This window comes from Galeopterus variegatus, unplaced genomic scaffold, assembly GCF_000696425.1.
Source record: "Galeopterus variegatus unplaced genomic scaffold, G_variegatus-3.0.2 Scaffold454, whole genome shotgun sequence".
Taxonomy (NCBI): Eukaryota; Metazoa; Chordata; class Mammalia; order Dermoptera; family Cynocephalidae; genus Galeopterus; species Galeopterus variegatus.
The window spans coordinates 255,732-270,687 of NW_007726565.1; the positions used below are offsets into that span (position 1 = coordinate 255,732).

At 41.6% G+C, this 14,956-nt stretch overlaps 1 protein-coding gene across 1 annotated transcript in view; it reads right to left on the reverse strand.

The window, feature by feature from the left end:
- Positions 1-14,956, reverse strand: part of MOV10L1 (Mov10 RISC complex RNA helicase like 1) — a 57,895-nt gene that overhangs the window by 35,888 nt on the left and 7,051 nt on the right. The window contains 2 exon segments of the mRNA XM_008568950.1: positions 10,343-10,440; positions 11,141-11,199. Of these exon segments, the coding sequence (XP_008567172.1) occupies positions 10,343-10,440; positions 11,141-11,199 (157 nt within the window).

Genomic DNA, 14,956 nt, shown 5'->3' on the forward strand with positions numbered 1-14,956 from the left:
AGCCATGCTAATGGTTTGTCAATTTTATTTATCTTTTAAAAAAACCAACTTTTTGATTTGTCGATCTTTTCTATTGTTTTTTGGGTTTCAATTTCATTAAGTTCTGCTCTGATCTTAATAATTTCTTTCCATCTGCTAACTTTAGGTTTGGATTGTTCTTGTTTTTCTAGTTTTTTAAGGTGAAGTGTTAGGTTGTTCACTTGCCATCTTCCCATTCTTCTGAGGTGAGCATTTAATGCAATAAATTTCCCTCTTAATACTGCTTTTGCACTATGCACTATCCCACAGGTTTTGGTATGATGTATCATTATTTTCATTAGTTTCAATAAATTTTNAATTTTGTTTTTTATTGGTTTCTAATTTCAATCCATCATGGTCTGAAAAAATACATGGGATAATTCCAATTTTTTTGAATTTGATGAGACTTGATATGTATCCTAATATGTGATCTATCCTGGAGAATGATCCATGTGCTGATGAGAAGAATGAATATTCTGAGGTTGCTGGATGGAATGTTCTGTAGATATCTGCCAGGTCCAACTGGTCTAGAGTATTGTTCAGATCTTGTGTTTCTCTGCTGATTCTTTGCCTAGATGATCTGTCCAATATTGACAGTGGGGTGTTCAGGTCCCCTGCTATTATGGTATTAGTGTCTATTTCCTTCTTTAGGTCTAATAGAGTTTGTTTTATAAATCTGGCTGCTTCAACGTTGGGTGCATACATATTTATGATTGTTATGTCTTCTTGATGGATCAATCATTTTATCATTACATAGTGTCCCTCATTGTCTCTTTTTATGGTTTTTAGCTTAAAGTCTATTTTGCCAGATAAAAGAATAGCTACTCCGGCTTGTTTTTCTTTTCTGTTTGCGTGGTAAATCTTTTTCCATCCTTTCACTCTTAGTCTATGTGAGTCTTTATGGGTGAGGTGGGTCTCTTGAAGGCAGCATATAGTTGGGTCCTCCTTTTTAATCCAGTCAGACAGTCTGTGTCTTTTGATTGGGGAATTCAAGCCTTTTACATTAAGAGTTGTTATTGAAAAATGTTGATTTCGGCTGGCCCGGTGGCGCACTGGATAATGTGCCGCTTGGGAAGCACGGCGGCGCTCCTGCCCAAGGGTTTGGATCCCACATACAGACCAGTTCCCGCTCACTGGCTGAGCGAGGCGCGGGAGCGATGCCGTGGGTTGTGATCCCGTTGCCGGTCCCGGTCCGGTCCGGGGGCAACACTGAGGGCTGCGATCCATTGCCGGACACGGAAAAAGACAAAAAAAAAAAAAAAGAAAGAAAAAAAAGAAAAATGTTGATTTCGGCTGGCCCGGTGGCGCACTGGATAATGTGCCGCTTGGGAAGCACGGCGGCGCTCCTGCCCAAGGGTTTGGATCCCACATACAGACCAGTTCCCGCTCACTGGCTGAGCGAGGCGCGGGAGCGATGCCGTGGGTTGTGATCCCGTTGCCGGTCCCGGTCCGGTCCGGGGGCAACACTGAGGGCTGCGATCCATTGCCGGACACGGAAAAAGACAAAAAAAAAAAAAAAGAAAGAAAAAAAAGAAAAATGTTGATTTCGGCTGGCCCGGTGGCGCACTGGATAATGTGCCGCTTGGGAAGCACGGCGGCGCTCCTGCCCAAGGGTTTGGATCCCACATACAGACCAGTTCCCGCTCACTGGCTGAGCGAGGCGCGGGAGCGATGCCGTGGGTTGTGATCCCGTTGCCGGTCCCGGTCCGGTCCGGGGGCAACACTGAGGGCTGCGATCCATTGCCGGACACGGAAAAAGACAAAAAAAAAAAAAAAGAAAGAAAAAAAAGAAAAATGTTGATTTCGGCTGGCCCGGTGGCGCACTGGATAATGTGCCGCTTGGGAAGCACGGCGGCGCTCCTGCCCAAGGGTTTGGATCCCACATACAGACCAGTTCCCGCTCACTGGCTGAGCGAGGCGCGGGAGCGATGCCGTGGGTTGTGATCCCGTTGCCGGTCCCGGTCCGGTCCGGGGGCAACACTGAGGGCTGCGATCCATTGCCGGACACGGAAAAAGACAAAAAAAAAAAAAAAGAAAGAAAAAAAAGAAAAATGTTGATTTCGGCTGGCCCGGTGGCGCACTGGATAATGTGCCGCTTGGGAAGCACGGCGGCGCTCCTGCCCAAGGGTTTGGATCCCACATACAGACCAGTTCCCGCTCACTGGCTGAGCGAGGCGCGGGAGCGATGCCGTGGGTTGTGATCCCGTTGCCGGTCCCGGTCCGGTCCGGGGGCAACACTGAGGGCTGCGATCCATTGCCGGACACGGAAAAAGACAAAAAAAAAAAAGAAAGAAAAAAAAGAAAAATGTTGATTTATTCCTAGGCATTTTGTTGATTATTGTTTGGTTGTCTTAGGTGTCTTTTGTTCCTTGCTTTCTGATTTACTGTTTGTTTTCTGTATTTGCTAGTTCCTTGGGTTGTAGATACCCTTTCTGTTTGTTTGTTTTCTCTTCATGAGTGCCATTTTTATTATACTAGTGGGTTTTGATTTTTCTTGGGTCATTGTGGCAGTGGTAGTTATTCAGGAACCAAACCCAGTACTCCCTTGAGAATTTCTTGTAAGGGTGGTTGTGTGGTGGTGAACTCCCACAGTTTTTGTTTGTCTGAGAAATATACTATTTGCCCTTCATTTCAGAAGGATAGCTTTGTAGGGTAGAGTATTCTTGGCTGGCAATCTCTGTCTTTTAGTATTTTGAATATTTCATCCCGTTCCTTTCTGGCTTTGAGGGTTTGTGATGAAAAGTTTGATGTTAGCCTGATTGGGGCTCCCTTACAGGTGATTTGACGCTTCTCTCTTGCAGCTTTTAATATTCTCTCTTTGTCTTTGCGTTTTGCCAATTTGACTATAACATGTCTTGGAGAAGACCTTTTTGGGTTGAATACATTTGGAGATTGTTGAGCTTCCTGGATCTGAAGATCTGTGATATTTCCTATACCTGAGAAATTTTCTGCCACTATTTTGCTGAATATGTTTTCAATGCAATCTCCTTTTTCCTCCCCTTCTGGAATACCCATGACTTGGATATTTGAGCACTTAAGGTTGTCTGATATCTCTCAGATTTTCTTCAATGCCTTTGATTCTTTTTTCTTTTTTGTCTGCTTGTGTTATTTCAAACAGCCCATCTTCAAGTTCAGAGGTTCTCTCCTCAACTTCCGTTAGCCTGCTGGTTAAACTCTCTGTTGTGTTTTTTATTTCGCTGAATAACTTCTTCAGTTCGGCAAGTTCTGCTACATTTTTTTTTTCAGGGCATTGATTTCCTTGTAGATTTCTTCTTTCAGGTCCTGTATACTTTTCCTCGTTTCATCATGATGTCTAGCTGAGTTTTCTTGTATCTCATTCAGTTTCCTTAGAATTATCACTCGAAATTCCTTGTCAGTCATTTCAAGGGCTTCTTGTTCTATAGGATCTAGAGCTTGAGAGTTATTATCCTTTCGTGGTGTACTTTCTTGATTTTTCATATTTCTGGTATCTTTTCTTTGATGTTTATTCATTGTGGCAGGGGGTTTCACAGTCCACGGATTTGACACTATTGACTGACTAAGATGTTGCTGTGGTTGCCAATTTGGTATGGCTACCTCAGTGACTTCTCAGTTGGCCACTAGTGCCTTGTGTGTGTGGTTGCCTCAGGTCTCGGGCCTTTCCGGGGAGCCACGTCTCTGGTCAGCTTGGACTCTGCCGGGCTGCTGGATCATAGGGCGGTACCGCAGGGTATGTGGTCTCTGCTGAGCTTCCACCTCCCGTGCTGGACTTCTCCCTGTTCCATGTGCTCTGGGCCGGGCTGCTGGGATGCACCAAGGCACTGCAGAGCGTGTGGTCTCTGCAGAGCTTCCCCTTCCCCTGCTGGATGTCTCCCTGCTCTGTGCGCGCTAGGCCGGGCTTGGGATGGAGCCGGGTGGCGGCGGTGAAACCTACCTGCTGCTGGATCTTGCGGCGATGGCCCCCCCACAGGGTGTGTGGACTCTATGGGGCTTCTATCTCCCCTGCTAGACATGTCTGTGCTCCGTACGCATTGGGCCGGGCTCCTGGATCGCGTGGCAGCAGTGTGGTCCCCGTGGAGTTACCACCTCCCCTGCCAGATGTCTCCCTGCTCCGAGTGCACTAGGCCAGGCTGGGACTGGAGCCGGATGCCTGCGGTGAAGCCTACCTGCTTGATCACACAGTGGTGGCCCCATAGGGTGCGTGGTTTCTGCAGAGCCTCCACCTCCCCTGCCGGACGTCTCCCCACTCTGTGTGCACTGGGCTGGGCTGGGAATCAAGCCGGGTGGCGGCGGTGAAGCCTATCTGTCGGATTGTGCAACGGCGGCCCTGCAGGGCATGTGGTCTCTGTGGAGCTTCTGCCTCCCCCGTTGGACATCTACCCGTTCCATATGCACTTGATGTTGTATTTTTATAGTTTAAATCAGTTGATTTGTGGGAGAGAGTGACGCTAGGGACCGTCTATTCCGCCATCTTGACTGGAAGTCTGAATTGAAAGTTTCAAGCAGAGGAAGTAACGTGATCTTGCTTATGGTTTAACGTATCTGCTGCAGAAACAGACTTGGGGGTGGGAGGCAAGGGTAGAAGTGGCCAATCGGGAGGCTAAGTTTCTGAGGCAGGGAAGTCCAAAGTCCAGGGAACAGGTCTGGTGAAGGTCCTCTTTGGTGGTGGCTTTACGGCAATGCGGGGGTCTCACATGGCAAATAGTGGTGCAGAGAGTCCATATACCTTTCATTTTACGCACTGAATTTTTCATCTCTAGAAAACACATTTGTATCTTTTGTATATCTTTCATGTCTCCACTTATGTTCTTATGTCTTCTTCCACTTTCTTGAACATATAGAGTACAGTTATAATTGTTTCAATGCCCTTGTCTGCTAATTCTATCACTGTTATTTTTGGGGGTATGTTCCAACTGATTAAATTTTCTCCTATGGTTGTGTCTTTCAGTTTCTTTTTATCTTTTAATCAGATGTCAGATTGCAAATTTCACACCTTGTTGGGTGCTGGGTAATTTTATATTCCTATGACTATTTTTGAACTTTGTCCTGGGATGCAGCTAAATTACTTGGAAATAGCCTGCTACTTTTGAGGCTTGCTCTCATACTTGTTTAAGTCTAACTCCTGAGGCAACACCCTCCCGAGGACTCTCCCTGACCATTTGTGAGGTACGAGGCTTTCCTTCTCTGGCTGTGGGAACAAGCTATTCCTTGTGTTGTGTCAACTCTGAGGACTGTTCCCTCTGCTTTTTCTAGGTGGTTTCTTCCCAGTCCCAGATATTTCACTCACAAGCACGCACTAATCAGTACCCAGCTGGAAACTCGAGAACCTCTGTAGAACCCAAAGCACTCTGCCCTGTCAGCTTCACCCACCTGTCCTCCCTGCCTGTCCAAGCCTGGTCTCCTCAGCTTGGACTGACCACTGGGCCCCACTGGGGCCCCCCTCTGCTCCCTGGCCTGGATGTGCTCTGAGGCCATCAGCTAGGTGACTGTGGGTCACCTCACTTGTTCCCTCTCTTTCAGTAATTGCTGTCCTGAGATAGCTGATGCCCAACGTCTGAAACTGCAGTTTCACATATTTCCTTACTGTACTTTTAAAAGAAATATGCTAAGTTATCTTCCATGATTGTCAAAGATCAATTTCAGCTGTATTTAGACTTTTATAGCCCACATTTTCAGGTACCATTATAACAGAAGCTTTCCTGGGAACGGTGGGTGTGAGGTGAGAAACCTGGGAGCTTCTGGTTCTTGATTGTTTCAGGCAGGAAGGTAAATCTGGCTCCTGCAATTCCACCTTGGTTGATATATGGAATATCTTCGAGTTTATTTGCAACCTAGTCACTCTGTGAGATGATAATGTTCTGCATTTTAAAATATGAAGATTCAGCCAATCTGGAATGTGCCCATCTAAAGAGCAACGCTTGCCCTCCCCACCTCCCACCCCACCAACAGCACCACAGACCCTCCCTGAGAATCAGGCAGTGGGAGAAACCAGTGACGAGGCAACGAGGAAGGAAGAGGGCTGTGCAGTCAGCACCACGTCTGTGCCCAACAAAGACCCCTTTCTATTTTCAGAAAAAAGACCAAATATGAAATACACAGAAGTTAATTTTTTTTTGGTTAAAGTTTGTTTTATAATCTTTTAATTTTATCCAGACAGATTGATTCCATTTTACTTGACCTTTCATTCAATTACTCTCCCTGGAGAACAGCTGCTTTTCTAGCCAACTGAAAGGTCCATCTGTCTCTTTTATACCTTCCTAAATTCTTATCTTCTGAATCTTCCTGCCACTGGACCTATACTACTTTAAATAAAAAATTATTGTAACATAATTGATTGTACATATCTATGGGGTACAGAGTTGAATACCAACACCTGTGTGCAATATGTGATGCTCAAATCAGGAAAACCAGTCTATTCAGCAATATATAATGTCATCGTTTCTTGTGGCCCATTACCAATTCCTCCATCCCCCCCACCTCTGCTAATCTCAGTTCTCCTTTTGAAAATTCAGCACATTTTTGTGATTGTTGTATCTACCTTTTTTTTTTTTTTTTTTATTTATATGCTTATTCTTTAACTCTCACCTATGAGTGAGGACATGTGGTATTTCTCTTTCTATGCCTGGCTTATTTTACTTAATGTGATTTTCTCCAAGTTCAGCCATATTACTGCGAATGGCAGTATTTCATTCTTTTTTTGGCAGAGTAGCATTCCACTGTGTATATATGCCACATTTTCCTTATCCAGTCATCTGACAATAGATGTTTAGGTTGGTTCCAACTCTTGGCTATGTAAATAGAGCTGCGATAAACATGGGGTGCAGGTATCTCTTCAACACGATAATTTCCATTCCTCCGGATACATACGCGGCAGTGGAATTGCTGGGTCATATGGCAGTTCAATTTGTAGTTGTTTGAGGAATCTCCAAATCGTTTTCCATAATGGCTGCACCAATTTACAGTCCCACCAACAGTGTAGGAGGGTTCCCCTTTCTCTGAATCCTTGCCAGCATTTGTTATTCTCTGTCTTTTTTATAAAAGCCAGATTAACTGGGGTGAGATAATATTTCAGTGTGGTTTTGATTCATAGCAGATGATTTTAATGGATAGCCTTTTGCTGCTTCACTTACAGTATTTTCCACGATTGTATAAGTACTCTAAAACTATCATTTTTGCATTTTTGGAGAGGGGATATAAAATGGTAAGAGGGTTTCTAAATGTTACATGTAATTAAAATACTTATGTTTTTATACGTTTAAACATGCTCATAAAACCAAATTCCAATAGCACAGAATTTACAGGTTGTATGCTCCACCACGGCATGGATGATTTTTCTCACTACTAGAAACACAATGATAAATAAAACCACTTCTATTTTATTCGTGAAAATATATCAAAAGTTGTATTACTCCATTTTCTGTTGCTTATAACAGAATACCTGAGACTGGGTATCTTACAGTTTTTTTTTTTTCCTTTTTGGAAGCTGGCTAATACGGAGATCTGAACCCTTGACCTTGGTGTTATAACACTATTTCTTACAGTTTTGGAGGCTGGAAAGTCCAAGGTCAAGGGGCACATCTCGTCTTCCTGGTGGATGTTTTGTATGGAGTCCCCAGGCAATGCAGGGTGTAATGTGGTGAGAACAGCAAGAGCGTTTCCACATGCTCCCTTGCTCTCCTTACAAAGCCACCAGTCTACTCCCCTATAACCCATTAAAAGAATTAACCCATTACTCAATGTATGGATCAATAACACTGGGCATAGTCCTCACAATCCAAACACCTCTTAAAGGCCCCACCTTTTAAATATCATAGTCAGATTTCCCAACCTGTTAACACTGTTGCAATGTGGATCAAGTTTTAATAACATGAACTTTTGGGAGACACATTCAACCCATAGCATTTTGCCCCTGGCGCCCAAAATTCATGTCCTTCTCATATGTAAATACATTTTTTCCATCCCCATGACCCCAAAATCTTAACTTATCCCAGCACCAACTCAAAAGTCCAAAATCTCATCTGGGAAATCAAAACAAGTTATCTACTGCCAAGATATAATGGTGGGACAAGCACAGGGTATATATTCCCATCCAAAAAGGGAGAAATAGGCCAAAAGAAAGGGGTAACAGATTCTAAGCAAGTCTGAAACCAAACAGGGCAGGCATAATATCTTCAGGCTAGAGAATAACCTCCCTTGACTCCATGTCCAGCATCCTCTGCACACTGGTGCAGCAGTTGGACACCCTAGTCCTCAGGCAGCTGTGCTCCTATGGCTTTCCAGGGCTCAGCCCATGCTCTAGCTCTCCCAGACTGGTGTTGCATGTTGGTATCTACATTCTGGGGTCTCAGTAGTGGTCCTGATCCCATGGCTTCACTAGGCATGGCCCTGGTGGGGATTTTCTGCTGCATTTCTGACCCCACATTTCCGCTTGGCATTGCTCTAGTGGAGGCTCTCTGAGGTGACGCCATCCCTGTGACAAATCTCTTTCTGGGTCCCTAAGCTTTTCCATACATCCTTTGAAAGCTGGGTAGAGGCTGCCATTCCTCCATATCTCTGGCATGCTGTGAGCCTGGGCTTCTGGCTTGTGTCTTTTGAAGTGGCGGGTTCAGTCACACCTGAGGTTAATTTAGTGACAGCAGGGGAAGCCAAAGAGTGCTGTGCAGGAATGCAGGGAGCAACATCTTGAGGTGGCCCTGGGCAGCGAGGCCTGTTCCCAAAAACTGTTCTGTCTTCCTTGGCCTCTGGTCTGTGATGGGAGGGGCACCCTCAAAGACCTCTGAAATGCCTTTGGGTTCTTCCATTCCCTTCATGATTCCTTCTTTCTGTACTTATCTCCTTAGCAGACGGTCACTGGGCTGCACCCTTGGTTTCTTCTCCTGAACACATTTTCCACTCTTTACATGGCCAGGCTAAGAGTTTTTCAATTTTTCATCCTCTTCTTCTCTTTTAATTATAAATTCCACCTGTACATCATGCCTTTGCTGCTGTAATTCAGTGCAGGCTGTTAGAAGTATCCACTCAGCTACCTGAATGCTCTGCTGCTTAGAAATTTCTTCTGCCAAATACCCTGTTCATCACTCTTAAGTTCTGCATTCCACAAAGCCCTCAGGCATGAAAAGAATGCCCCCAAGTTTTTGTAACTCTATAGCAAGGGTGATCTTTGCTCTGATTTCCAATAAGCTCCTCATTTCCACCTGAGATGTCCTCAGAATGGCCTTCATGGTTCATATTTATATCAGCATTGTGGTCACCACCACTTAACAGATCTCTAAGAAGTTTCAAAGTTCCTCTGGTCTTATCTTCTAAGCCCTCACCAGAATCTAGGCTTTCCCAAGCCTGCTTCTCCAAATTCTTCCAGCCTCTGCCCATCACCCAGTTCCAAAACCATTTCCACCACATTTTCAGATACTCATTATCAGCAACACCCCACTTCTTGGTACCAATTTTCTGTATTAATCTGTCTTCTATTGCTCATAACAGAATACTTGAAACTGGTTAATGTTTAAAGAAAAGAGATTTATTTCTCACAGATTTGGAGGTTGGGAAGTTCAGGGTCCAGGAAGCATCTGGTGAGAGCCTTCTTCTTGGTGAAGACTCTGTATGAAGTCCCATGGCAATGCAGGGTATCACATGATGAGGACAGCAAAAGTGTTCGTTAATATGCTTACCTGCTCTCCTTATAAAGCCACCAGTCCACACCCAAGATAATCCATTCATGGGGTAATGATTTAATGGGTTAATCCATTCATGAGAGCATAATCCTTATGATCCAATCAGCTCCTAGAGGCCCCAACCTTTCAAATACTGTAAAAGGATTTCCCATCCTCTTAACAGTTACAATGGAGATCAGGTTTCCAACACATGAACTTTCAGAGGACACATCGATCCCATAGCAAGAGTCTAGGACAACTCTTGGCACATAATAGGCACTACATTACTATTTATGGAGTGACTGGATTATAGAAGTAAAAATAAAATATCTTTGCAACATTCACAAAGATTGCAGATGTTAGCAATTTTCTGGGTGTGTATCCTTCAAGATATTTTCTATGCATATACAATCACATAAATGTAATTCTGAAATAAAACTGTAAGATCATACAAACATCTGTATCTTGCTTTTCCCCACTATATATTGTAGCCATCTTAGGCCTACATGTAACCATATATAAAGTTTGCACTAAATCTATTTTATGAATATTTTAGTTCGTTTTACTTTAACTGTGATTTTGGGTTATTTGTGAACTACACTCCTCTAATACTCCAATCAGTTGAGAGCTAATGTATCTAAAAGTGAATTAACAATACTATCTATTCAAATATATCAAATTCATCAAAACACTACCTTGGTGGTGGACTGCTCATCATTTCTGGTGTCTTGTGCATGGTTCCAATTCCCTGTTACTTGGGGAGACTGTAAAATAATTTCTTCTGGGAACAACACTTTAAAACAAGAAAAAGTAGGAGGGCAGGTATTACTGAAAAGGTTAAAAAATATGAACACAGTCAACCTAAATGTTTACAGCTGATCCTAAAGTAATTCACATTCTACTCCTTTCCTTTCTGGATTCCCTTTTATACTGCCAAATTATAACATTATACCCGTACTGCACATTATTTGCAACAAAGCCATTTACTTATCTATTTTTTTTTTTTGTCTTTTTTCGTGTCCGGCAATGGATCACAACCCTCAGTGTCGCGCCCATACCAGACCGGGACCGGCAACGGGATCGCAACCCTCAGCATTGCGCCCGCACCTCGCTCAGCCAGTGAGTGGAACCAGTCTGTATGTGGGATCCAAACCCTCGGCGGGAGCGCCGCCGCACTCCCAAGCGGCGCACTGTAGCAGTGCGCCACCGGGCCGGCCCTTACTTATCTATTTTTAAGTACAAAAATGAACTACACATGAGAAGAAAAGCAGAATATGATGAATTTTTAAAAATTATTTAAGTATGCTATTTTCATGTAGTTGAAACAGTAAGAAAACACTGAAACTCCCCAATAGAAAATGAAAAATATGCGAATTCACATAGTTTTACTTCTAATATATGACTGAAGAGATTGTGTATTACACAAAAGTTTACATGAAAGCTATAAAAATACTCTGGGAAGATGTAACACTATCATTCTACAAAAATAATACCTTTTACACCTAAGTGGATGACTTGTTCAAGGGCAAAGTGACACCGTCTACTGGTGGTCCTGCCAGAAAGAAAACATAAAACATCTAACCTTAATTCTAGAACTATTAAAGCTAGCACAGGTGGCAAAAATTTGATTATTAATCTCTAAGTCCATATATAAATGCAACTTTTATAAAATACTTTTAAATAAGGACTGAGGGGTCACTTTACCATATGTGTCTATACAAAACATTAGCAAGAAGAGTTTTATATAAAAAAATTTTAAATAGAAATATATATACTAGGTATTAGGACAGCAAGGACTTCTTTCTGGGAATATTTCTGTTCTAATGTATAAATGGAGAAGTAGAAAAAAAATGAAAATACAGCCTAACAAGTATAAGGGGAATTTTAATATCACTGTGTCAATAGAAAAGGAAATTTGATTGTAAGAGTTCATTCCCTTCAAATTCACTGAAAACGACAAAAAAAAAACAAAACACAGAAGACCGAAGTCCATCTTCAATGAAACAAGATGATCGAAGTTCCAAAGCACAAATAAAAGGACTCCAACAAGCAAAGGTATAAGAGCTGATTCACACCTTGGTACTTGGGCCAGATACAGATTTCTGGAAGACTCAGATTTGGCGGGCCTGCAGGGACACCAGAGTGCTCTCCACTGGACAATGAGGTGCACTGTGGATGCTCTGAGGTCACCACCAGAACCCACTTGCACCTTGTGGAATTCCAGGGGAGTCTGTGCACAGTCATCTGTGGGGTCTCTAAGAAAAGCTCACTTGCAGGGGTTCCAGGAACTGAAGCTGTGGGCAGCTCCATACTGTCCCCTCAATACAAACTTCCACAAGTAGTTGTCTGGGACACAATAAACAACCCAAAGAGGAATACAACCAGAAAAGAACCTCTCTAGGATCTAGCAAAACTGAGTTTAAGCAGGAAAATAAAACTGAGAATAGATCAATTCAAGAGGAAAAAACCAGAGGAAGCTGACCTACAGCCTGTCTTGCCCCTGCTCCCCAGGCTCTCTCACTTTCTAGGAATGGGTCATCTGATACTCTCCACCTTCTCAAAGGCAGAGAGACAGAAAGAAAGCTTTCAAAATCTTTTCAAAGCTACCATGACAAAGATGTCAGAAATGAGATAAAGACAGTACCAAGCAAACAAGAAAACTGTTAACCAACCTGAGGGTCACTATCTCACCTCCTAATAGCAATAAAAAAATATGAATACATTATTAGCCAATAAATTCCAAAAACACATTAAGGCAGAAATTAACTATATATATATATATATTAAAAAAATTATATATATAATATTTTAATTATATATATCATATATATTTTATAATATACATAAAAATTATTATATATTATATAAAAAATATATATAATATATACAATTTTTTATACTGGGAATACAAGAAAGGTTTGATAAAAAGTTATCCAGTTGAAAAATGTCATACAATAGGTTGAAGAAAAAAAATTCTCTTAAGAAATGCCGAAGAGGCAATGAATAAATATTCAATTTCCATATCTTAAAACAAAACTTGGGGCCGGCCCATGGCTCACTTGGGAGAGCGTGGTGCTGACAACACCAAGTCAAGGGTTAAGATCCCCTTACTGGTCATCTTTTTAAAAAAAACAAAAACAAAACTTGATGAATAATTCCTTAACATGATTAATCCAGAGAACATCAAGATACTAAATGGTAAAATATTACAGGTACTTCCACTTAAATAAGAAACAAGACAAAGACACAAAGAGTAGAAAACCATGAGAAAAATAAAACAGATGGTGGAATTAACAGGACAACAAACAAGAATTACAAAGATGATGAAGAAAAGAAAGAAAAGCAAAATCAAAGAAAACTTTCCTGAGTACAAACTACTGTTCAAGAGGAAAAACTAACACTACAAAGACGGCAATTTTTCCTATATTTTAACATCATTGTGCAAAGATATAAGAACATTTATTGTTTCACTGTAATAGCAAAAAGCTAAGAATCTAAATGTCCAGCAATAGGATTAGAAAAGAAAGGCCTCAAATCAATTATTCCAACTTCTACTATGAGAAACTAGAAAAAGAAAAGGAAACGGAACTCAAAGTAAGCAGGAAAAAGTAAATAATAAAGATCAGAGCAAAAAATCAATGAAACAGGGCCGACCCCGTGGTGCACTCGGGAGAGTGAGGCGCTGGGAGCGCAGCGACGCTCCCACCGCGGGTTCAGATCCTATATAGGAATGGCCGGTGCACTCACTGGCTGAGCACGGTGTGGGCGACACCACACCAAGGGTTGCGAACCCCTTTCCGGTCACGAAAAAGACAAAAAAAAAAAACAATGAAATAGAGCACAAAATAACACCAGAGAATATCAACGAAGGCGAAAATGGATTCTTTGATAAGGTCAATAAAACTGACAAACCTCTAGCCAGAAAGATAAGTCAAAAACGACCAATATCAGGAAAGAGAAACATGACATCTCTACAGATTACACAGATATTAAAAGGATAATAAGGAAATATTTTATGCAAATAAATTACACAACTTGGATGAAATGCACAGATTCCTTAAAAGACACACACTACCAAAGCTCACTCAAAAAGAAATCAATAACCTAAATGATCCTTTATTTACTAAAAAAGTGAAATATGTAGTTAAAAATCTTTCCACAAAGAAAACTCCAGACCCACAGGGCCTCAGGGGTGAATTCTACCAAACATTTAAGGAATAATGATACCCATTCTACAGAGACTCTCCCAGAAAATGGAAGAGGAGAGGAAACTTTCTAACTCATACCGAGGCCAGCATTAACTGGATACCAAAATGAGAATAAGACATTTCAAGAAAACTATAGGCCAATATAATCCCATGAATGTAGACACAAAAACTAACAAAATTTTAGTATATCAGATCTAACAATAGATAAAATGAAATTACTTCAGGACCAAGTGGGATTTATCCCATGAATGCAAAGTTGATTTTACATTAGAAAACCAATCAATGTACTGACTGTCTTAGCAGACTAAAAAAGAAAAAAACTACATGATCATTTCAATAGATGTAGAAAAACTGACAAAATCCCATATCCATTTTTGATTAAAAACTTGCAGTAAACTAGGAATCTATGTCTTCAACCCGAGAGAGGGCCACTAGAAAAACCTACATCACATTGTACTAAATGATTTAAGATTGAATGCTTTACCCCAAGAGCAGGAAGAAGGCAAGTATGTTACTTCTCACCACCTCTATTCAACGTTGTTCTAGAGGTTCTAGCCCGTGTAGTAAGCAAGTTAAAACACCCCCCCCAAAAAATGCATGCAGATAAGAAAGAAGTGAAACTGTCTATTTGAATACATAATTGCATATGTAGAAAATATTACGTAATCTGTAAAAAGCTAGAATTATTAAGTGAGTTTATTAGCAAGCTTGTAGGATCCAAGATAAACATTCAAAAATCAATTGTTAACACCAAGGTCAAGGGTTCAGATCCCCGTACCAGCCAGCTGCCAAAAAACAGAAAAAAATGGCTTTCATAAATATTAGAAAGCAAGCAATTGTAAATTTAAGTTAAAATTACTGTTACAATAGCATTAAATTATGACATTATGCCAGTACTGCATATTATTTGCAACCACCATTTATTTATCTATTTGTAAGTATAAAAATGAATTACACATGAGGGGAAAAGCAGAATACAATGAATTTTTTTTTTCCTTTTTGTCTTTTTTTCGTGACCGGCAACGGATTGCAACCCTCAGTGTTGCGCCCGTACCGGACCGGGACCGGCAACGGGATCGCAACCCTCGGTGTTGCGCCTGC